The sequence below is a fragment of the Benincasa hispida genome, chromosome 7 (genome assembly GCF_009727055.1).
Source record: "Benincasa hispida cultivar B227 chromosome 7, ASM972705v1, whole genome shotgun sequence".
NCBI lineage: Eukaryota > Viridiplantae > Streptophyta > Magnoliopsida > Cucurbitales > Cucurbitaceae > Benincasa > Benincasa hispida.
The window spans coordinates 49046682-49071617 of NC_052355.1; the positions used below are offsets into that span (position 1 = coordinate 49046682).

At 30.3% G+C, this 24936-nt stretch overlaps 3 protein-coding genes across 3 annotated transcripts; 1 reads left to right on the plus strand and 2 right to left on the minus strand.

The window, feature by feature from the left end:
- Positions 1 to 8377: 8377 nt before the first annotated feature.
- LOC120081333 lies at positions 8378 to 11444 on the plus strand. Its single transcript, XM_039036088.1, has 2 exons — positions 8378 to 9084; positions 9876 to 11444. Exons 1-2 carry the CDS (start codon positions 9004 to 9006, stop codon positions 10971 to 10973), a joined length of 1179 nt encoding a protein of 392 aa, XP_038892016.1. The 5' UTR covers positions 8378 to 9003; the 3' UTR covers positions 10974 to 11444.
- Positions 11445 to 12846: 1402 nt separating this feature from the next.
- LOC120081334 (probable E3 ubiquitin-protein ligase XERICO) lies at positions 12847 to 14304 on the minus strand. Its single transcript, XM_039036089.1, has one exon. It carries the CDS (start codon positions 14123 to 14125, stop codon positions 13709 to 13711), a length of 417 nt encoding a protein of 138 aa, XP_038892017.1. The 5' UTR covers positions 14126 to 14304; the 3' UTR covers positions 12847 to 13708.
- Positions 14305 to 16093: 1789 nt separating this feature from the next.
- Positions 16094 to 21544, minus strand: LOC120080853. The gene is made up of 16 exons (XM_039035505.1): positions 21262 to 21544; positions 21047 to 21160; positions 20046 to 20130; positions 19837 to 19948; positions 19562 to 19720; positions 18531 to 18635; positions 18320 to 18403; positions 18124 to 18239; positions 17939 to 18040; positions 17734 to 17847; positions 17571 to 17627; positions 17408 to 17474; positions 17270 to 17323; positions 17100 to 17174; positions 16964 to 16999; positions 16094 to 16356 (listed from the first exon to the last, which is right to left on the minus strand). The coding sequence occupies exons 3-16, from the start codon at positions 20063 to 20065 to the stop codon at positions 16243 to 16245; spliced, it is 1215 nt and encodes a 404-aa protein (XP_038891433.1). The 5' UTR covers positions 20066 to 20130; positions 21047 to 21160; positions 21262 to 21544; the 3' UTR covers positions 16094 to 16242.
- Between the last annotated feature and the right edge of the window lie 3392 nt (positions 21545 to 24936).

Here is a 24936-nt window from a genome sequence, read left to right on the forward strand (position 1 = left end):
ATAAGTAGTGTGGATTGAACTATTTAGGTTTTTTTCTTCACGAAAATTTTAAAATAATATTTAGGGAAGAAAACAATTTCTCTCTTCAAACTTGATAGAGTTAATCAATTTTTAAAATAAAATTTCACTGTTATCCAATTAAATGAAAGACTTGTATAAGCTAACTTTTATGACATCTATTCACTAATTTTTTTTCCCAAAAAGAACATGGTAAATATTTCACATGACTACTAATTTTTATATAATTCAAGCAATACATTAAATTAAGTGAAGTTAATGTACAAGATTGACCATTTATTAAATCTTTCCAAACTTATAAATTTCAACAACATTAATGCATAACCTAATCCACCCATCAAATTCGTGTCCTATATGTGTTTTAATTCATTAAATGTATGTGAAATTATATAATTTTTTTAATGATTTTCGAAGAAAAAAATCTATCAAAAAATAAAAATTTATATTTTTAATTTAACCGGTGAGATTAGAAGATTCAAACCTCTCACCTTTTATACTATATAAGTTAGTGGTGATGTTAATTTGCAATAATAATTAGAACATTAAATTTTAATTTTATAGAATTAAGAGTTTGTCATGATTTTTTAAATGGTAATAAAAAATAAAGTTTGATACATTTTGCAAGGTAAAAAATGGCTCGTTTTCCCCTAATATTTATTTCTAAAAAAATCCACCATATAAACGTTGAATCATAAATTGTAGCCGTCAGTTTGAAGTCGTCGCATGGCTGCCGTTACGGGAGGACTAACTGGCACCCGTTTTGTCGTGGAAGTCCACGCGCATTGATTTTTCCTTTTTGGGTGAAAATTAAAAGTTGTGGAATTTATAAAGTTTTAAATTTAATATTTGCAAAAAAAAGAGGGAAAAAGATATTTGTTATGGTTTAAAATGTACATTTATTTTTTGTTTTACTTTGGTTAGTATTGGACCCATTGGTCATTGTACTTTCAAAATATTTATTTTGATCCATATATTTTCAATTTTAGTTCATTTTAGTCTATTACTTTATTTATTTTAGTTCTTGTACTTTCAAGTTTGATTCATTTTAGTCATTGAGTGGTCGTTTTCAACATTTAAAAATGAAAAATAAATGGATTAAAACAATCGATTTTTTAAAAGTACAAAAACCAAAATGAGTATTTTGAAACTACATGGTCCATAATGAAAACTTTTCGAGAGAGATAGACAAGACTTTTCATCATTGATACATTGAGAGAACAAGAGAGAAACGGAGAAGATAAAAAGATGGAAAATATTAGAGATTTTCATATTAAGAATTTACAATCAATCATAATAAGATTGAAATGATGCCCAATTAACTCGTACATATGAAATAAAGTTAAACTAAATAACATAACGTAACATGCTACTATACAATATTACATTCTAACACATAAAATAGAAGTATGAGAATCAAAATAAACTAAAAATAAAAATAGTGACTAAACTTAAAAGTAGTATTTGAAGTTTTTTTTTATAAGAATATGTAAGTTTGGATTTGGATGTTAAATAAAATTTTCCTTTTGGGGGGTTAAAACCTTGACTTGGGTAGGTCTTTGTGTGGACTTGGGAGCAACTAGACGTCTTCTTTTGAATTGTCATACACAACATGTACTTTCATTTTCATTAATTTCATCCTCATTCCCATCCTTATCTCTCACGTACTTTGCATACTTTTTCCATCCTTATATTATATTTTTATAACGTTAACGTCATTATTTTGTTCTTTTTCCCTACAAAGTTCTCAAGCTTTTTTCCTTCCAAGAATTAAATATTTCCTTATTTGGTTAATTGACTTCAAATAATCACTTTCGAACTATCTTCTTTTTTTACTTGTAATTTGGGAGGTAGGAAGAAGTTATTCAAGTTCAATTCAATTACTCCACGAAAATCGAACATTCAATCTTAAAGAAGACAGTAGATATCTTATCTTAACTAGAATTTGAATGATAAAAACACACACACACACAACAAGTTGATAATTAGGTTCTAATAATCAACTTTTCAAAGCATCCTTTATTTTTTCCCAAGCCTATTTTAATTTCAAAATATATTGTTGGAATTGAAATTGGGTAATAGACGGAGACTTCTATGGTGGGATTGAGTTGAACTTATTTTTAAAATTTTCGATGTGTTTAAAATCAATTTGAGATTCTATAGTTCAGTGGACTTAAAGTGACTAAATTTCAATTACTATGAAAGTAATTATGAGATTTTAATATGTTACTTGTATTTATAATTATAATATTTTTTTTATTACATTTTAAATTTGTAAAGTAAAAAATTATAGAAAATTATAATCAATATCAATTTTGTTTAGTATAAAAAATGTGACATGTGAAATTCGAACTATAGATCTAAAAATAAATTACTATGTAATGTTTAACTTATCGATTTTAAAAGAAAATATATATTTTTAAGAAAATGATTAAGACCATTTACTCCCAAGGAAAAAAGAACAGACAACTTTTTTTAGTACTTTTGTACTTATAATAAAGAAAGACTTCTTTCTCTGTCTTTTTTTTAATGGATAAAGAAAGACTTGGTCATTGTAAAAGAGGGAAATGAGAGTATGAAAGGGGACAGAAGCTGCGAAACAAAATGCAGAAACAGAGAAAAATCGATTTAATAAATGATATTAAGGTATTATCCAAGTTAGAAATATCGAGTCACTGATTTTATAGGAATATTGATAAAAATAGCAATATCGATAAAAATTTCGAAAAATTTTATGGAAATTGATTAAATTTATTATAAATAGTTAATGAAATTTTGATTGTGACTAAATTAGACTATAATTGACCATTTTTAATCATCATTTTCTAATTAAGATAATATTTAGATATATATTATTACAACTCGTTAATGAAATTTGGATTGTGGTTAAACATCCGGGTAAATGTGGATGCAAGAGTAGAAATTAAAAAAAGTAATCAAAAAGTAATTATAAAATAATATCAAATATTGAAAATTCAGTACAATATTAAAAGACATACTACATTTACGTATAAAATAATTGTAAATTATTTATTACAAACTAAATTGATACAAAAATGAAAAATCGTAGTACTAAACTGACATTAAAAAGAAAAAAAAAATTTACAAATAGATAGAATTGGAGAGAAAGTGAAAAGAATATTAGAGAACTCAGATTAATTTAAATTCGAGATGAAATGATGTGAAAATTTAATGGCAAAATATTCGAATAAAAATATATAATTTCTTAAGATAAAGTTTTTGTATGGTAAAAGCAACAATACTTCCTGAGCAAGAATAGCTAATCGCAAAAGAAAAAAAAATAAAATAAAATTTCACCATTTCAAAATTTCTATAAAAATATTGAAATATAGATAGAAATTTCAAAAATTTGTGAGAAAATCGAAAATTTTCACCATCGAAAATTTGAAACTATTGAAATTAAAAAATTTTGAGATTTGGACTAAAATTTTGAAGTAGGGGTATTATAGGAATAAATAAGGTTTAAAAAATATTGAAATAAAATGGTAAAAAGAGAAAAAGGGTTTTGACTTGAGGAAGGTAGCGTGGAGCAAAGGCGCGTGGGATCGTACAAAACGGGTGTCATTTGGAGTCAAGTCAATCGCAGTCGTGCCTCCCCTGCCTCACTTAAACTCCAAAAACCGCTTGTGCTTTGGGCTATTTTAAAACTTGAAATGATTTTTCTCCCCTACATTTTTATTTTGTATAACTAAAGTGATTTTGTAATTTCCAATAACTTAAAAGAAATTATTTAATTAGGTTAATTTTGTAAAAGTTTTACAAATCATATTAATATCTGGTTCATATTTATACCAGTGATTTAAATTTAAATAAAGATATTTTCAATGAATAAGGTTTATTATCATAAGTAATTTTAGAATCATCACATTACTAAAAAAAAAAAAAAATACTACATTCAATTTTTGAAAGATTAGAGCGAGAAAAAAAAAAGAACTAAATAAGAATTTCAAAGAGAACAAAATGTTTGAGGAGAAATTTAGAAAATAAATTCAATATAAACAACGAAAATTCGAAGAGAAATAAAGTTACATAGATATAAAAAAAATTTGGGGAGAATGGAAAAAAATAATAGAGAATAAATTTAAAAATATGAGAGAAAAACGTGGAAAGATATTTTTAAAAAATGTAAAATAAAATTAGAGATAAATATTATAAGAACTTTAGAGAGATAAATATGAAAATGGACAAAAATTTTAAAAGAAACAAATACTATGTTTCTAAAAAAAAATTAGGTAAAAATAAAGTGAAATAGTATGAGATTTCTTTTTAAGTATAAAATAATAATCTTTTTTAAAAAGAAAATCCCTCACAATTATTGAATAGAATCACTAGTGATTGATAGTGAATCATTTATAGGGATTTTTTTTCTCATCATTATCAAACATCACAATTTTAATTTTTAGGATAAAAATGATTGTAGGTATGTTAAAAGTGATTTGGTCATTTTAAAATCACTCCTAAACATGTCCTTAAAGAATTTGGAAAAAATTAATTTATACCTCAAATTTTAAAATGTAATGCGTTAAATGTGTCAATATCACATTTGAATAAAATAAATATCGAGGATATTCATATATAATTAAAAAGGCTTAGAAGAATTAATAGTTAGACCTAGATTAACAATGTGCACATATATTTTTTAGCGATTATGTATTAGGAGAACTCATAAGAATTTTCCTACGAAATAGGTGCTTGAGGACAAACATGATAAAAGAGTTTGTGTTGTCATCTAAGGGAGGTGTTTCTCTCACTAGCCTTTAAAACAAGTAGTGGCGGATCTAGGATTTTATTGAAGAGGGACACAAGTTCATTTACATATAATTAGTGGTGGATCTATAACTTCATGACAATACACATATTTATACAAAATTACAAATTTAACCCAAAAACTTCTAGATTTGTGTCTATACATAGTTCTTGAGCTTCAAAAAAACATTTAATAAGTTCATGAATTCTCGATTTTGTGCCTATTAGATTCTTAAAATACAAAATTTGCATCTAATGGAGTCTCTTGCATATATATAAATATATATAATAACAATTTTTTTTTTGAAAATTTAAGGTTTAATTAGAGATAAAAAGACAATTTTTTTTTTGTCTAATAAAATAATTAGTTTTTAAACATTTTCAATATTTTTTAAATCTATTATATATAAAATAGAAACCTAAGATCCATTAGACATTCTTTAGAAACTTATTAGAGTCAGAAATTAAAAGTTAGATTTATTAATCATAATTTTTAAAACTTAGAAACCATAAAAGATGGGTTAAGGTTCATTATACGTTAAAAAGTAGGAAATTACTGCTCTCTAATTGAAATGAAAACTAAAATAATAAATAAATATATATGAAAAAACAATCCAAATTGAAAAAAATATAATAAAAATGCATGACTATGGACTGAACTGAACCCTGGCGCCGGGTAAGTAAACTCCGCAATCGCCGACAAACCACTAAAGCAACCATAGTAATATGGTGCACCAATGAAACAAACTATGAATATAAATAAAATAAAGTTATGTATATTTTATATTTAAGAATAAAATACATTTTTAGTCACCGAAATTTGAGATTAGTGTCAGTTTAGTCGTTAAAGTTTAAAAAAATTACATTTTAGCCTATAAAATTTAACAAATAATTGTAGATGGTATTAGTTAACTAATGAAAACATATGTAGCATATTATGAACAGTTGATGCATATTATGAACAGTTGATGTGACAAATTCTAGATGAGAGGATAATTTGACCTAATTTTATATAATTTGAACCCCTTCATCTTCATCATCTTCCTCTTCCTCTTTTTCGACAGTCTTGAACTAAAAAACAGAGCATAAACCTAAAATGAAAAACCCCGAAATCACAGTCAGTGGGGAGTTCCAAAAACTTTGATTTGATTTGGGTTTTTAGTTTTTTACCCGAAGATTTCCGAAGACGTAGATGGTGATTCCAACGATGTGATGGGATGGGTGTTGTGTTGATTTGATTTGATTTTGGGGTTTTAGTTTTAGGTTTCTGTCTGTGGCTCAACTGTGTAAATAGAGGATTCGCAACACTTGACTTAACACCTTTAAACAGCTAACGAAAATGGTAAGTCTGAAAATCGAAACCCCAATTGGCCGCCAAAATTCACCAAATCTCCAATATGGTTTCACAAATTGAAACAGTCGAACATATACCAAGATCAAACAGTTTCTAATTAGAGAGACAGAAAGGGATGGTAACTTCTTATGGGATTATTAATCTTATTTGATTTTGTGTCTTTAATTAGATTGCTTGGTTAATAATTTGTTTGATTATGAAAAAAGAGCACTAATAGGCTGAAGAAATCGAAAGAAATACGGAATCTTGTTATCATATACGAGGATGTGGAAAATATGGTTTGTGTGTGTGTGTGTTTTTTCTCTAATCTTTCACTCCTTTTTAATTATTTGTCATGTAGTTGAATGATAGTCTGTTAATCAATTCATGTCGACACTTAATTGTATGGTCATCATTTCGTTAGTTTAGAATTAAATTAAGTATTATTCATCACCTCATTTGATAACTATTTTAATTTTTATTTTTATTTTTGAAAATTAAATCTATAAATATTATTTCTACATCCAAATTTCTTTTTTTGTTATCTATTTTTTATCAATGACTTTCAAAAAATTAATTTTGTTTTTAAAATTTGACTAAAAATTCAACCATTGTACTTAAAAGAAATGCAAATTATTGTAAAAAATATGGATGGAATAGACTTAATTTTCAAAAACAAAATTAAAAAATTAAATGGTTACCAAATGGGGTATTTACTAATCTGGGGGACTAAAGTGTATGTTTGAAAACTCATAGACCAAATAGATATAATTTTAAATGTGAATTATTAAAAATGTAATTTATAAAACAATATACATCGTTATTTCAAAAAACACCCCTAGTAGATTTGTCCCTATGTGACAAAGTCGAAAAAGGTTTAGGAGAATGCAAATCAATTAACTTCTACCATTCATAGTATATATATTTTTTCTCTCCTCGAAACATTACCATACATTAACATAACTGATATGTAAATAAATAGTCAAAAGGGTGCATATATATTTTCTAAAGAAGGGAGTGCATATATATATATATATATATGACCATTTCCATAAATTAAAAAAAAAGAAGATAAATCGTAAATTTAATCTCTAAACTTTAGAGAAAGTTAGAATTTAGTCCAGTAAAAAGTATTTATGACGATTTCATCAATTCATATGGACTAAATTCAAACTTTTAAAATTATAGAGACTAAATTTTTAGAGACAAAATTTATAATTTAACAAAAAAAAAATCTATGGACAAAATTCACGTGCCTTATAATTTTTAGGAATCATTGATGCGAAGAAATAATAATAATAATAATAATAATAAAACAAAAAAGAAAACAAAATACACTTTTGATCTCTAATATCTGGAGTTAATGAATATTTAGTCCTTAAACTTTGAAAAACTACACTTTAGTCCCTGAAGTATGAAAATTATTCTAAATAGTCCCTAAATTAACTTGACCTAACTAACGGAAAAATGACACAAAAAATTGAGGTGTCAAATTTTAAATAAGTTGGAAAAATTGTTTTATTTGTTCTTGATTTTGGATATCTTGAAAACAAACCAAATGAGGTTTTTAGACATTTGAATGAGAGGTTATTAAATAATAATAATAAGTGATTTCAATGGTTTCCTCTCACGATGGTAGTTGGCAACAATGATTTTAAGCATTGGAGAAAAGGAGGAAGGCGAGAGGTTAGAGATGCATAAGAGAAATGGGTAGAAATCTAAGATGATAAGTTAAAAAAGAGCAAATTTCTCCACTTCATCTAAAATTTGCTACGACAACTTGCCTTATGATTTTTTCGTTAGTCGCCAACTCAGAACTATTTAGAATCATTTTACAACCTCGAAAACTAGAGTGTAGTTTTACAAATTTCAAGTATCAAATAAACATAAGCTCTAAATGGAATTAAAAAGTGTATTTTGAAATAATAATAATAATAATAATGCGTAAATTTATCTGGGCCCAAAAGAAAAGCCCATGAAAGCGAGGAGGAGGAGGCGGAGGAGGCGATGTCCGGCATCCGCAGTCAGGAATTGGTAAAATCCGTAATGGAAGAATTAATCAAAACCCCCGGACCTATATCCAATTGCTATTCCAAATTAGCTCAACAACAAATTAAAAAAATAACAATAAAAAAAAAAAAAAAAACCACGACACGGTCACGACTCAGTTGGATTTGATTAGGGTCGGCTTGAGCGAGTCAAAATGGAGCGCGTGGGCCCACATCCCAAACAATCAGTATAGTATTAATACCCACGTTATCTAACTGGAATTAAAGGGGAACAAAAAAATACCCACAAAAACATACACAAGGGAATTCCAAACTCTACAATTAAACATTTTTTTCTCTCTTTTTTCTTTTCGATTTATAAACGACGACGACGACAAAGGGAAACGGCTCTCTTTGCCTTTTGTTCTTGCTTTGCTTTGATTCATCTCTATTGTTGTAATTGTATTGAGTGGCAGCAATCATTGTCGAAGACAGATAGATAGGCATCGGCCTCACAGGCTTTGTGTTCTTGGCCCTCGAATTCTTAGCCCTCGATTTTGGCCCCTTTCTTTCAATCTCTCTCTCTTCCACAATTATTCCCATTTTCTTCTCGATTAATTTCGGTAATTCTTAGGGATCTCTCTCACTTTCTCTGCATATTTAGAGAGAAGAACGAAGGATTAAGGAAAGAGAAACGCCTAAATACTTTCCGTTTCTTCTCTTCCGACTGAATCTGCTGATTTTCCGTGCCTTTCTCTGATTCTCGTTTAACTGAGAACCCTTGCCGCCGTTTTACCCTCGACTTGATTGTTTCGTCAATCCACGACAAACCCGATTCCATATCCCACGAAAGGAGACGACCCAGTTTTTTTGTTTTTGATTTTCTTTCACATAACAGAAATGTGGTGGATGATGGGTGAAGGTGGAGGCCATTACTGTTCCAAGAAATCCGATGATATCTGTGGCGAAGTTTGTGATCAGGTGCTTACTATTTTTGCCCTTTTGATCTGTTTTTCTGTTATTTTTATTATTTTTTTCTTTTCGGCTGGTTTCTGTTTCCGTCGTTGAGGAATTTTGTTTATGATTTTTGTTCATGATCGAGAAATCTAAGCTTTTAACCAATCGTTTGTTCTGACTGTTTCTTCTTCGGTGCTCGATTAAGTCTTTTAGTGTTAGGGCTTTGTTTATTTGATGGTTTTTGGGGGAATTTGTCTTATCAAACGCGAAGGCCATAGTTCTGCAACTTACTGTTTCCTTGCTGTTATGTTGGGTGTGTTTTATTTAGCCTCGAGATCTGATTGTGGGAACTTAGAGTGTCTTATCTAATGGGGCATTCCTACACAACATTTAACAGAAACTTCCCCAGAATAAAATCTGCCCTTTGTTGAAATGTATTTGCTGATGTAATTTTTTTAAAAAAATTTCTGTTTACTACCATAACTTTGAGCATCACACGTAGGCTGCCCTTTAGGTGATACATTTGAGATTGTTTCTCATCTTCAAACTTTTGGGTACTTTTGATTTTCAGAAATGCTTTCTTTTTTTATGGATAATGCGACTTAATTTTTTAGACACTTTGAGAATCTAAATTTGAGTTTTTATGTATTAAAGTACATAATATTCATTCCTGGTTTAATTGCTTGTTTGTTAATATGAAGGGAGCTTTTGAAGTTGTCCTTATCATTATCCCAAGTTTCTTGGACTTTTTTTTTTTTTTTTCCTATTTTTTTCTGATGTTTAAGATATTGACCAGGCTTCTTTTCTCTATGCAGGAATCCAATCGAGTATTAGGCATGTCTAGACTTCGCTGCATTTTTCGTGGATATGATGTGAAAACCTTCCTTATTCTTTTTGCGCTGGTGCCAACGTGCATACTGATCATTTACCTGCATGGACAGAAGATCTCGTACTTCTTACGGCCATTATGGGAATCCCCACCAAAAGAATTCAATATGATTACTCACTACTATGATGGGAATGTATCTATGGAGAATCTATGCAAACTACATGGTTGGAAAGTCCGTGAATTTCCACGGCGTGTTTATGATGCTGTGCTGTTCAGTAACGAGATTGAGATGCTCACCTTGCGATGGAAAGAACTTTACCCTTACATTACACAGTTTGTTCTTCTTGAGGCAAATTCAACATTTACTGGGAAGCCGAAGCCATTATACTTTGCTCGCAATAGAGACCAATTCAAATTTGTGGAGCCAAGATTTACTTATGGCACTGTTGGAGGGAGATTTAAGAAAGGGGAAAATCCATTTGTTGAGGAGGCATTTCAACGGGTAGCACTCGATCAGCTTCTCAGAATTGCTGGTATCTCTGATGATGACTTGTTGATAATGTCTGACGTTGACGAAATTCCAAGCAGGCACACAATTAATCTCTTGAGATGGTGTGATGACATACCAGAGGTTCTTCATCTACAACTTAGGAACTATTTGTACTCATTCGAGTTCCATGTTGATGACAATAGCTGGAGGGCTTCAGTTCATAGATACAAATCTGGTAAGACAAAGTATGTTCACTATCGCCAGTCAGATGACCTGTTGGCAGATTCGGGGTGGCACTGTAGCTTCTGTTTCCGTCGTATCAGCGACTTCATCTTTAAGATGAAAGCATACAGTCACAATGACAGAGTTAGGTTCTCTAGCTATCTGAATCCCAAAAGAATTCAGAGGATTATATGCAAGGGTTCTGACCTATTTGACATGCTTCCTGAGGAATACACTTTCAAAGAAATTATTGGGAAAATGGGACCAGTTCCTCATTCCTACTCAGCAGTTCACTTGCCATCTTATCTTCTGGAAAATGCAGAAGATTACAAATTCCTTTTGCCTGGGAATTGTGTACGAGAGAGTGGCTAATCTCTAATTTCGACGTGTACCTCTCCGTGAAGGTTAGTTGCACTGTAGCTTGTCTGACACCTCGTGGACCTTCCATCCCGAAAGTTATTGACCGACACATGGCCAACCTTGGCGACTCTTTGCCTCCAGATAAGCTAATGTTACTTCTTTTGGAAGTTGTAACTGCTTGGACAGTTGAACTAATTCCATGAGTGGAAGTTATGTGTAGATATCTGTTTTCTTTGAGTTGGTTTGGTTCAAGGAGTTTATCTATTCATTAGGTGGGTGAACTTGCTGTCACCGGAGCAGCAGCATATCAGACGAACCCCCATTGCATTGCCATTGTATTTGAGGCTGTTGTGCTTTCTTCCCCTACTGGGAAATTTTGTATACACGACTATTATTTATATCATGTAATTCATATTTGCTATTGACCTGATTTCTAATTCTTGTTCTAATACATTTTTCATTTTCGTCTTTATGACTTTGAAACCTGTTTAACAGTGACTTCTCAGTGTTTAGAAAGTTTTCTCTGATTTTGAACATTTAGAAGTAACTAAAGCTCTTATTTTTGGTTTTTTGATTGTTCTGGTTGAGTACTGCCGTAGTCGAAGAGTCTATATATATATAAAGATTCCTATCATAGGAGCAATTTATTGATATCAGAGTGATATTTATTAGGCAGCATGATGGGTAGGTTTTTTCCATCAATGTGGAAAGATTATGTTATTTTTTATGATGTCGACATTTACCGTCATAGTTGCAAACGAAGTGACCAAATTTACTCTTTGGACCCAGTTCAGACAAATCTGGTCAGATTTTTTTGGTATGTTGGAAACCTTGTAAGATTTTTTTCTTTGGTAAATGGGCTGTAAATACGAGAGAATTGTCTTGTTCTTCAAGTTGATTACCTCATAAAAAGGCTTTCATCTTTATTCTGCCTTTTCAAAGTCCTGGATATTCCAGAACTGAATAACTTTTACGCAAGCTTTTTAAGTGATGTCTCTTTCGTTTCCCAACTAAAATAAAAACTGCGTCGACCCCTTCTCTCAAAAGAAGGTATTAGATTCAAACCTCATCCTTGTGGAATAAAATTGTACTTTATATAGCACTTTGAGACATTTCAAATACACATTCACAAAAAAGAAACTATCATACTTGTTTCTGTAGCAGATTAGAAATGTCTTCTAGAAATTCTCAGCTCAAGTTCAATAACGATCTTGGTGCTCATTCCTCAGACAACTATGGTGGTTATATTTCTGACTCTGTGCTCATGACTCGAAAATACCACAAAAAGCAAAGACCTCATGTAACATTCAGCGATGACAACGACGAGATACCTGATGTTCATGAGACTCCTAAACATCGCCGTGCTCATTTCTACACCGAGGACATCAACGATGAGGCTGAGGAGTTCATTAGGCTGAAGCACAACCAGATGTCTCTTGACCTCTAATTGAAAGAAACTGTTCAAGTGGTGAAGTTAGTGCTTAATTATGCCCCAATAATGTTTTGATGCTTCAAAGCTCCTTGCAATTGTTAAAATGTTTGTAGTTCCCATGTGAACATTTCAAAGTTCCAGCAATAATACAGACTGTTTTTGTTAGTTTTTTTTTGTCACATTGAAAACTAGAAGAATTATATAAAGAATTCTCAGTTTCTGTGGAGTCAGTATATCTTTATATTATTTTTTTCTTTCTAATTTGCAAAGGTTTCAGGTTTGTCTGATTGGGTCTCATGAAGATGACAGGTTTTTTGGGTCATAGACAGTCACTCTTATCAAGATGTTATTTAACTTAAGATCTTCATTTAATTTACTGCCTGAAATGAGTGGCCAAGAATTTAAGGGCCCCAAAAATTTTGGATCTTTGCCATAAGGTTAAGAAATGAAGTATGACAGTGGAATTAAGTTACCTCCATATTTGGTTATATCAAATCAAATAAATACAAGAAAGACACATCTGGTTCATTGCAGATCCTTCTTCAAGGTTCAATATAACAGGTACAGACAAGTTTCAAATCTTTGTGATAGAAAGAGAAAGTAACAAACATTTGACACAAATTCTCTTCTCATTGTGTCCCCAAGGCCCCATTGCTGAACTTCTGGTCATCAATTTGGCCAGCACATAACATTTCTTGTGTTGAATCACGAATGAGTTCTGAACCAGATTTTTCACTGAAGAAAAAAAGGTCCCACTTTGGAATTGCTTGTAATATGACTGCCCAACTTCTCCAAGCCATTTAAAGCTTCTTGCTTTCACTGTTCTTCTTCTTCTTCTTCTTCTTCTATGGTACTGCCCAACTGCTCTAAGAAATTTAAAGCTGCTTGTTTTGACTGCTGTGACTACTCAATGGCTAATAAGCCATTTAAATCTGCTTGCTTTCACTAATTAATTCCCAGTTTTGTCCTCCTTCTACCACTTTTCCTATTTTTGGATTCTAAATTGGTGTTTTTGGGCACTTTAAGTTTCGCTAGGAGCTCAATAGAACAGTAAATGATTTATCTGAAAAGAAAAATAAAGAAACATTTCCACCATCCCTCATCTTTCATCATACACTACAAATACAAAAAGAAAAAGTGATGATAATACAAAACTTCATCCCCTTTCACTCAAAATAAAATATGGAGAGAGAGAGAGAGAGAAGAAATGTCAGAAAAAAAGAAGGAAGAAAAACTCCGTAAAATTGTTGAAACGAAAGCAGAAGTTTCCCATAAAAAAGCTGCACTGCAATTTAGCAGTGGGGAAGTTAAAATATTATTCAATGGAGCGACAGAGAGGGCAAGTAAAGTGCTTATTATTATCAAACCACTTAGAAAGACAAGCTTTATGAAAATAGTGCTTACAAGACAACTCACTAACTTCTTCATCAGCTTCAAACCCACAAAGACAAACACAACATTCTGCCATAACACACCTTGAAACGGAGTCCTCTGTTTCACCATTGAAGCTTTGTCCCAAAGATTTGAACTGAGTAATTGAGATTCTTCTTTCTCTTCCATTTTCCCAATCGTATTCTTCCTCAGAACTCGAAGTATTCCCACTTGCACTCATCATTTGTATCACAGATCTCACAAAATTCTTCAAAAACGCCATTGACATTACAGTGTTCATCACTAAAACTGGTAACAGCAACACTCCTTCAGCTGAAGGGGGAAAATTTGAGAGACCCATCTTCAAGAAAACCTCAAAATTTGAGTTTTTCTTTTTCTTTTTCTTTTTCTTTTTTTCCCTAATCCGTTTCAGGGTTTTGGTTGGAGTTGCAGAAGAAAACGAAGAGAAAAAGAAGAAAATAGGTTTTAAAGGCTTAAAAGAAAAGCCCAAAATGGTTGGGCTAGAAGATAATGTACCATTTATACATTGACTGAGGTTCTCTAACCACCAATCGTTAACCATGGTTTTTGGTTAACCATGGGTTGAAGTAGCAGGAAAACTACAGCTGCAGGTGATACGTGTGTTGTTTTCATTGAGTATTATAGTATAAAAAAAACACATTGGAAAATGGAGGGAACATCTGTACTGCCACGTGTCAGAAGGTAATTGCAATGACCAATTTGGAGGTGACACGTGGTGAAGATGATGATGACGTTTTTCAGCTTTCAGTGGAACTTTCCTGATTTTAGTAAGCTGCATGAAGGAGGAGTTGCTGACCCTTTGCAGCTTTAAGGAGTTAGTTTTGTTTATCTTAATTATTGATTGATTTTTGTAATATGTTAATTATTGATTGATTTAATATGACATGATTTATGACTAGTGAAGGAATGAAATACATAGATTGTTGAATGATGTGTTCTGTATCTAACCTTATAAATAAAAATAATAATGATTTTATTGTTTGTTTGAAATTATTTTGATCCATTTTCTAAATAAAATCTCTTAGTTATTATGAATTTCACACATTGCATCAATTTTCACCTCTAACTTAGTATATATTTGATTTTGAAAGGATTAAAATTATTTCTGTCATATTTAAAATCAATCTAAAATACACTTTCAATTATTTAATATTTAAGACACTTTTAATCGCATTTTTCACATTATAAAAATTGATTTTAAATGATCATTAACATTTTTCGAGTGATCTTAAAAATGAAAAATGTGATTTTAACAATTTTAGAATCACTCTCAAATATATCATTATTGAACTTGAAACTTTATTGAATATTAAACCTTTGTTCCTTCAATTTTAGTTATTACTCACTAATCCTAACAAAATGTAGGACTCACTAATTTTAACAAAAATCAAGTTCATGAATGCACAAGACTAACTATTGAATAAATCTCTCAAAAACTTACAAAAATTTAGCTCTAATATTGTTAACTTTATTTTAAGGTCTTATTAATTAGACACACGATTTTTTTTTAAAAGTCTTTTCAAACAAAAGTATATTAAAAGGCAAAAATTATAACAGATTTTCAAGCTTAAGAAGAAAGAACCTAACAACTATCTAGTTTAGGACAAAAAAATTATTCTTTTTCCTTTTCTTTTAAATGAATAGAATGTTTTTCTTCACTGACTTTGCCCAGTAAGTAATAAAGTAACATAATTTTATGAACCTATATGTAAGTATAGGATATGTTGTCTTTATCATATAAATACTTATACCCTTAATTATCATTCTGGCAATGGACAAAAGAGCAACAGCTGTGTGATACTTGTGGTCTTGTACCGTACTCTTGAATGTGAATATATACCATTTTCATCTTTCGGAATGCATTGCCTCATTTTTCTAGCCTAAAAGTGATTGCACAACAAGTTAAAAGATAATTATAATAGATTACACTTTTAGACCTAATAATTAAATATATAACAACATTTTTATAGAATTTCAAATACAGAAAAATATATATGATAGACTTTATCATTAATAGACTCCTTATCAACAAAATAGACTATTACTAATAAACTCCGACATCTTGATTTAAATTTTGTTATATCTATAATTTTTTTTGGATTGTGTTATATTTGTTAATACTTTGAGTCTAATTGCTATATTTGCAATAGCTCCCAATATTATTTGGAAAGAAAATAACGTTGTAGGAATTTAAACATAAGACTTCTTAGGCCACCTACTAAGATATTATGTTAAATCACTAATTGATTAAACAATTCTATAAATTTAATATTATATAATCTATCAATTAGATATCTAAATATAATGTATAAGTTCCATGTATGAAAGATTCTAAACGTAATGATTATTATAATGTTTAACGAATTTACACAACTCAATGAGAAATGGTAAGGGAACTATGGCTACTAATGGATTTGTATAGAATCTAATGGAGTCCTACTGTTTGGCTGAATTTGAAGAATCAATCCCCAAAGACTTGAAATACGCTTTCTCCGCATTTGCTAACCGACTTTGAAACATTGTCCACTCCTTCCGACATCTTTCTCTCACCTGATAACCAATATAAAAAATAAGCAATCACATAAACATTCAATCTATGGAAATTTGTCTTCAACTTTTATTTGATTGTGTGATGTGAATTCTACAAATCTAAACATCTATAAAAACAAATTTCATTTCTCAGCACTCTAAATGATTAATTGATTAATGACTTGCCCCTCTCAAACAAATGACATCTAACCTCATGCGCTTACATCAAAGCACATTATAGTACGTTTTATAACATATTGCATTAGAAATGGTTATGTGTATCGTAGTCCTAATGCGATGGTCATGTCTATCGCAATCTTCATTTTTCTCCACTCTACTACAATATTCATAGAAAACATAACAAAGTGTGAGAAAAATGAAGAACACGATAGACATGGCCATCGCGTTAGGATTACTAAATAAACATGGTCATTCCTAATGCGATACGTTATAAAACACAATAATGCGCTCTGACATAAGCTTATAAAGTTAGATTTCATATGCTTGTGGGGGCATGTCATTAATAAAAAAAATAAAAAAACACCCGTGAAAGGTTCATTCATACAAAAAAAAAAAAAAAAAAACTTGAAGAATTTTGGTAAGTGTGAAAGAAAGGAAGGAAGAGTACCCCTTGCCATGGCGCTTTCCCATTTTGAGTTTCTCCCTGCAGAGAAAAATAAGATTAAAACAAGAACTGAAGTATTTGAAGTATTTGAGCTTCTGTTTCACAGGAAAGCGGTTGAAGGAAAAGATTTTGAATTTACCTGGCTTCCGAGGGAGGGAAGACCTTGATGAACGATCCACTGAGCGTCTACAACTCCAATCTTCTCATGTGCAGGCTGATTAGAAAATTTTGTGTTAGAAAAAGTCCATGGCAAATTAACAAACATTAATACTATCAAAATATAGGAGAGGGTTGCAAGCTACTACTGACCTCTACACATTTTCTAACGGCAAAATCAAGACCCCAGCCATGGATTAAATCGTTCTGCAAATCCATGTCACATGAATTAGAAAGACCGTTTGGACTTTGGTAAAATTAAATTTCAACAGGAAAGAAGTCAGTTCTTACTTGAATCATATACCAGACACAACGCCAAGCTTCTCGTGAGAAAACTGGAGCCATGATCTCTACAAAACTGTAGAAGGAAACAAGGACAGACATTAATACTCGATCAGCTGAAGACAAGAAAAGATGGTGTAGCATTCACAGTCTTCTTTTGGGGGTATCTTACGCAGCACAGGGAGGCAAATTTGGCTCAGTACACCATCCTGGCCGTTCAACCGTATCTCTGCGCATAATTTCCCAAAATAAAAAATGTTATAATTCCAGGTTTAGTTAAATGATTTTCACAATACAGATAAAGGAAGTGAACATAGTTATTCCACGAGTCTTACTTATGAACTTCAAGACCATCCCTCTTCTTTGTCATCTGCCATGTTAACCCTCTGGTAGGTTCTAAACCAGGCTGTGAAATTTCCAAGCCATGCTTCCTCACCAACTTTATGTATCTGGATTGAAAGAGGATAACTAAGAATGTTAAACATTTGAAAAAAGTAAGATATCCTTTAAGCTAATCTGTAAATAAGTTAAATAACTCACTCTTCGGCGTCGAAGTTCTCAACTCCCAGGTCTTCATCCCACATAAAGATGTAGTCGTAAGGTGCCACAATGTCAGGGTGCAAAAATCGCTTGGCATACCACCTTCAAAGGAAGGAAGTTTTAAAATTTTCATCTAATATGCAGCAAAATTTTCTCCACATCCACTGTAACAGAACAATATTTACCATTTACTCTGCTTTCGAGCACTCACGTGAATTGCTCGTTTCGACCATTCAAATTCATCCCATTCTGTTGTTTGGCCATCATAATGAAACAGAAGAATCGTGAAGTTCTCTGAAAACTGTGAGAAATCATATTCAGTCTTGTATGATCACAAAGAGAAGGGTGATAGTATATATAGAGTTTGAGAATGAAAGGGACCTTTTTTACTGCTTTATCAATGTTCTCTCTCTGCTTATAACCGACAGTGAAGGTCACAAGGTAATTTGGTTTCGTAGTTAAGTCCTGCAAATATTTATCTGATTAAGTACAAGGCAACTATAACAAACCTGATGTATGTCAAGTATGGTGTTAAGTCATGTATTTTACAGAAGACATTCTCAGAATTATGTTGTGCAAAATCAAATCACACCTCATTGGGATTACCCCACAATCTGTGTAGATAGAAGTCTGACTCAGCTGCAACAATTCCTGGGGCTAGTCTTTCTGCTCCCCTAGGATTTGATGGAACCCAAATCTGCATCACATAATAATTAGAGGAAAGTAGGATGTATGAGTCTGAGGCAAATAAACTATAGAAAGCAAAACAATCAAGCACCAGCTTTAATCATATCAGTTTTTCAAGTCATCGAAGACCATATACAAACAATAGCCAATAGCCATATAGATATGCAATTTTTCTTTTTTCTTTAAAGAAACTTGTCTAGATCAAGAAATTGAAGTAACATATTCATTGAATGTCAATATTCTCATGCTCCACAATGCAAAAGAATTTTTAACAAAGGAGCCCAAACTCCAAAGTTGTGATATTATCATAAAGTTCGTGAATGAAAGGTCTCTTTATATTGAAGGGAAAGATTTCGAAAAGCAAGTCTAGCCATAGCTATTTAGTTCAGTAAGTATCCCAGCATAACTTTAGTCATCACTCCCCTACCATGTTTCACTAGAACCTTGAAAACCTTAAGCCAATAAACTAGTAACCAGAGGAAGGAAAAAGACGTGCAGAAGTACAATTTCAAACATGATGAGATAGCCACAGGCAGACAATGAGAAAAGGGATTCATTACTGTGATGTTAGGCCCCAAGGATAAGGGAGTGTTTCTATGGCCTAGCTTCCTTAAAGGCAGTGGTCAGCCTTTATCCTAACCTCTAGCTAATTTGCCCTCTAAAGCATTTACCATGTTCATGTTGTAGGCTTGCAGCCAGCCCGTCAAATCCAAACATTATTCTTCAAAGCCCAGCAGACAAATCTTGCAACTTAAAACAGGTAATGAAGTCCATAAAATTATTCGGAAGGATCAAACAGTAATAAGATCGCTTTTTATGAAAGTTATGGGTCTAACACCAAACATTTAATTAAGAAACCTTAAAATTTAGGACATCAACAGGCAAAAAATTATAATTCATGAAAACTTGCAAGTAAATATTGAGAAAAAACTATACCTCTGAGGTACCATTCAGATTTCGGGAATTATTCGAGTCTCCACTACCATTCCTTGTATTAGATGGAAAATTTTGAGGTGCTTCCGTAGATGAGCCAGATTTTAGGTCAGTATTATATATCTGGTCAATTTTCGGGATAAGGCCAGAAGGGATACCTAGCTGCCAATATCATTAAACAAAAAACACATGTTATTTAGTTTATACCCAAGAATCTATATCAAATAGTTATACAAAGGGAAAAGAAATTTAATGAGCATTAAGACTTCAACACCAACCTTTGTTAGTGATAATGTTGGGAAAGATATTCCTATCAAAAAGCCCAAAAATACTCCCATAAAAGTTATTATAATAAGCCTCATGCTCTCGTTTGGCTTTCTATTCACAGAACTGCAGCAAACAAAGTGCATGTTTACAGAAAACAAGTCAGTACACAAGAAATACGAAATAATAAGAATATATATGAAATAAATTATGACAGACAGACCTGCGATAAAGGATTCCCATGCTATCTACAATCCTCCAAGTTGTAAAGATGATCTTAGTCTCAGATGTACAAAATGAGAACGGCTCTGCATGATAGAGAAAAATACACTTACGGTTGGATACAAGATAAAACTAAGACATTACATGAAAGAGGATGGGAAATTTAAACCACATGAATAGGGAGGTGTCTAAATATGCTGCAATAGAAATCCAAAATTGAACATCATACAAAAATGAAAGACAAATTTATGGCTGCAGTGCATAGTCATGTATGGAAAGTAAACAAAGTTTGTTTAAGATCAAAAGAACTTATGGCTGCAGTGCTAAAACTCACACAACAAAAGCTGAAACAGCTCTGTAAATCAGGTTCTGTTATAAAATTTCACATGTACTTTATAAAGCGAGGATCTTCCCCTCCATTTAACGATTTCATTCTCTCTCTCCTACTCTTTGATGTTCAACACATGCAAGTAGAACTTCAAAGAAAAGTATGCAGCCATGTGGTCTTTCATGTCTAACTTATACTAGAGACTCTATTAAGCAAGCACGTGCTCCCTTGAGTAAATCAATAGAAAAGAAGAAGCAGACACCCAAAATCCGGCTTTCCAGATTTACACAATTACGTACAATGTTCACAACTTGCAAAAAAAGGATCACAAGTCTTGGGGCACATTTGTCAATTAATTTTTTAAAACAAAGAATTAGAAAGACAACGAATGAAAGAAAGAAAGAAATTAACCTTGCGTCCGATTAAAGATACAGAACGATTTAAAACCAAAAACTCGAACATAAAGTTAGCTCAAAATTGCAGAACAAATTCTTTGACATTCATAAATATCCAAAAGTCTCCGCAATTGGGAATAAATAAACTCCAATGAAATATCACCACAACCTACGGCCAGTACTCGCTAATCTAGCAATAGTTAGCTACAGCTAACTACTCTATATAATTAAGCGAGTCAACGATTAAACAAAAAAAAAAAAAATCGCAGAATTTCATACCTTAAAGTTGAAGTAACTTGAAGAGTTAAAAATGAAGAATCAACTTGAACAGCAATCACTCGCAAGTGCTTGTAGAACACTGAGTACTAGAAAACTTTCACCAGTCTACGTTTTCTATTTTACATGGGAAACAAATAGAAAAAGGAAAGTCAAGAAGCATAAAGAATAAATTGAGAATACAGGAGTGAACAGAGAGGAATACAAGAAGAACTCACCAGATATGAAGAATCAAAGATGACAAGATCTGTTCCGCGACCTCGGAATCACGAGGAAAACCAGTTCCAAAAGTGAAAAGAAATCCTTCTTCAGAGATCGCCTGGCCTTGTGGTGTGAATAAAGTTGAAGATGAACAAAAGCAACAGAGAAAAATTTTCAGTAGAAGAGGAAGAAGACGAATCGGTCTCAACAAAATGAATTGGAAGTTCTCTTCATATTTATTTTCATGTTAAAGCTTTTGAGGGCGTTTCTAATTAAGGTTTTGCCGTTACAGTAGCGGGACAGAAAAGGGGTTTTGGGGAAATTTTTATATTTATTTATTTATTTTTGGGTTTTTAGTTCATTTAATAAATCATATATTTAATGATTTATGTCCTATTTTTTTGGGGGAATAAATTTAGTTAAATAATGTTTTAGAGAGGTAATATTGACATCGATCGGGCTAAAAAAAGGCCCAATAAACTAAAAGGAAGAAATTAAAAAAATAACTTTTATTCTTATTAAAGCATATAAATATAATGAAATATTGAGAAAAGAAAAGGGAGCGCCGACTATCAATTAAAAAGCGTGTCGTCACGATTTTCATTCCCCCGTGGCCGGTTTTGTTAATTTGACTGTATTCGAAAATTAAAAGAAAAATGTCAATAACTATATGGATATTTGACTAATATTTTCTCATAATCAAAATTTGTAAATTCACGCTATTTAAACGATGAGTTAATAGTTATTTTTTAATATTTCTTGTATACTTTTTTACAATTATATATATAAATATTATATTATATTAAGAGGCCAAATCTTTCTATAAGATCTATTTTATATTCACAATCACATCTCTCTATTTTGTATCTATCTTTTTTAGTCTTTTCCTTTTTTTTCCCCTTTAATTAGTTTTACATCCTCTTCTTGTTATTAGCTTTTCTAATAATTTCTATTTTTTTCTCATATATTTTCATATATTGTTGTGTACCTATTCTATTTTCATTCTTTTCTGGATGGAACTTCTCAATCTTTTTTCTCTGTGTCCAATATTTATAATTTAAAATCCATAAAATTTATATTCATTCAATCATTTTATATCTTAAAAATTATGTTTTAAATATTTCCAATTACATGTAATACATTTCATAATCAAATTAAATAAATAAATCTATTACTTCTTTAATTGTTTTTAAATTTCTTGTCGAGATTTAAACGAAAATCTTTTTATATTTATTTACACACTTATTACTTTTTTTTCTAAAAAAAAAAAAAGATTTGATTTAATTATATAGTTTTAACGATTTTTCAACGGCGCCTAAAACTAAGGATTTGAAAAATAATATTTTAAAATTATTAAATAAATAATACGAATGTTTTAAAGTTTGAAAAAAAGAACATTTTGATTACTTTAAGTTTAAAATTAACTGAATAATTAGATTATTCAAATCAAAATTTAAAAAGTATATTTTTAATTATTAATTTAAAAACTTTGATACTTGAAGATTTAGATTTGTTATTTTGTCATGATATATTTTTATTATTTTAATGACATAATATATTTTAATAATGGTTGATTTACAATGATAACTAATTAATTACTTACTTACGATCTAAAATTTAATCTAAAGTTACTCCCTTCAATCAAATTCAGCTTGTTGATTTTATTTGTGATCTTTTTTTTCTTATGTCTAATAAAGATCTCATTTTAATTAACCGCAATTCGACAAGAAAAATTATGTCACTTATGAACTTATAATGCTTGAAGATTTTATTTTTTAGTGATTTGGTTCAAAAACCACTCTTTATAAGTAGATTCTATTTTGTTTGATATTTCCTTGGTTTCTTAAATTATTTTATTGTTTCATATAGTTGTACTTTAAAAAATGTGAATGGATCCTCATTTTGGGTGAGGTAGGAGCTATTTTACTTCTATGCTGAAATTCTATTCTTTAAAATCTTTCACTTTCCTTAATTTCAAACCCCTTCTCTAAATGTTAACTTGATTGTTGGAGTGGTTTTGGCAAAACGTTACATTGACATCGGATCGAATAATTTATAATCTTTTTCGTTTTTAAATTGGAATATTGAAAGTACTACAAATTTTTATAAAAATTTGTTTGATAATCATTTGATTTTTTATAAAATTATATTTTTTTTCTCACAGTTTCTTTATAGTAGTTTTCTTCTTCCATATGAAAAATATTTGAATTTATAGCCAAATTCAAATATATATATATATATACACACCTTTTTAGGTCATCGTTTACTAAACGATTTTATTTTATGGTTTTCTAAAATTGTGCAAGTTTTCTTATAACTTATTTAACATAGTTTTTTTCATCTTTCCTTAACTAACCATTGAATTCTTTGCAAAATTCCAAAAATAAAAACAAAATTTTAAAAACTAATTAGTCTTTAATGAAAAAACTAATTAGTTTTTAATAACACTCTTAAAAAGTAGATAAAAAAAAATCAATAGAAGAAAATTGCGTTTGTAAGTTTAATTTCAAAAATTAAAAACTAAAAACTAAGACCTTACTTGATAAACATTTTTGAAAATTTATGTTTGTTTTTTCACAATTTATTATCATAGTTTTTATTTTTCTTAAGTAAACCATTAAATTCTTAGATAAATTTTAAAAACAAAAACAAATTTTTTTTAAAAAAATTATTTTCTTTAGTTTTACTTGTAAACAAGAAAACAAAGAAATCTATAGGTACAAATATTGTTTATATGCGTATTTTTCAAAACAACAAACATAAAACAAAATAATCAAACAGAAAATCAGTTTTGAAAATTTTGCGTAGACTTGGATAATATTTTTAAAAATTAGATAAAATAACAAAGAATTTGAAAGATAAATTTGTATCCATAAGCTTAATTTTCAAAATCGAAATAGTTTGATAAATGTAGGCTCCATTTAGTAACATTTTCATTTTTTTAAAATGACTTAGAAACTCCTTCCATCCCTAAATTTCTAGCAAGCAAAATTTTAAAAACTAAAAGATGGTTTTTAAAAACTTATTTTTGGTTTTTGAGTTTAAGTAAAGAATTCAACTCTTATATTTAAAGAATAAATACAAATCATGGATAGAAATAGAGAGAAAATAAACTTAATTTTAAAAAATAAAAAACAATAAATAAATACCGTAACTATTTTGTTTTTGTTTTTGTTTTTGAAAATTAAGGCTATAAACACTACTTCCATCTCCAAAATTCTTCATTTTTTTAATCTAATTTTTACAAATGGTTTAAAAAACCAAGCCAAAATTGAAAACTAAAAAAATAACTTTTAAAAATTTATTTTATTTTAAATTCACTTAAGAATTATACCACTATACTTAGAAAAGATATAAATCATTATAAAAAAGATGAAAAATAGACTTAATTATTAAAAACAAAATAGTTAGCAAAAGACCATTTTGATTACTAAACGGAGGGAGCCGTAGCATAGGTTTTTATTAAAGCAGCTGGTGAAGATTTGTATGAATTATTAAAAGCAATTAAAAGAAATAGAAGGAAAATGAAGAAATAGTTTAAGAAGATTTTGTAATCCAATGGGTTGCTGTCGCATTCCACATGCCTATAACGGAGCACGAAGTCGGGCATTGCGCACAACGAGGCCCATTCGCCGTTCGGCCAACTGCCTATCACACCATATAATTCATTCATATATATATCTATAATAATA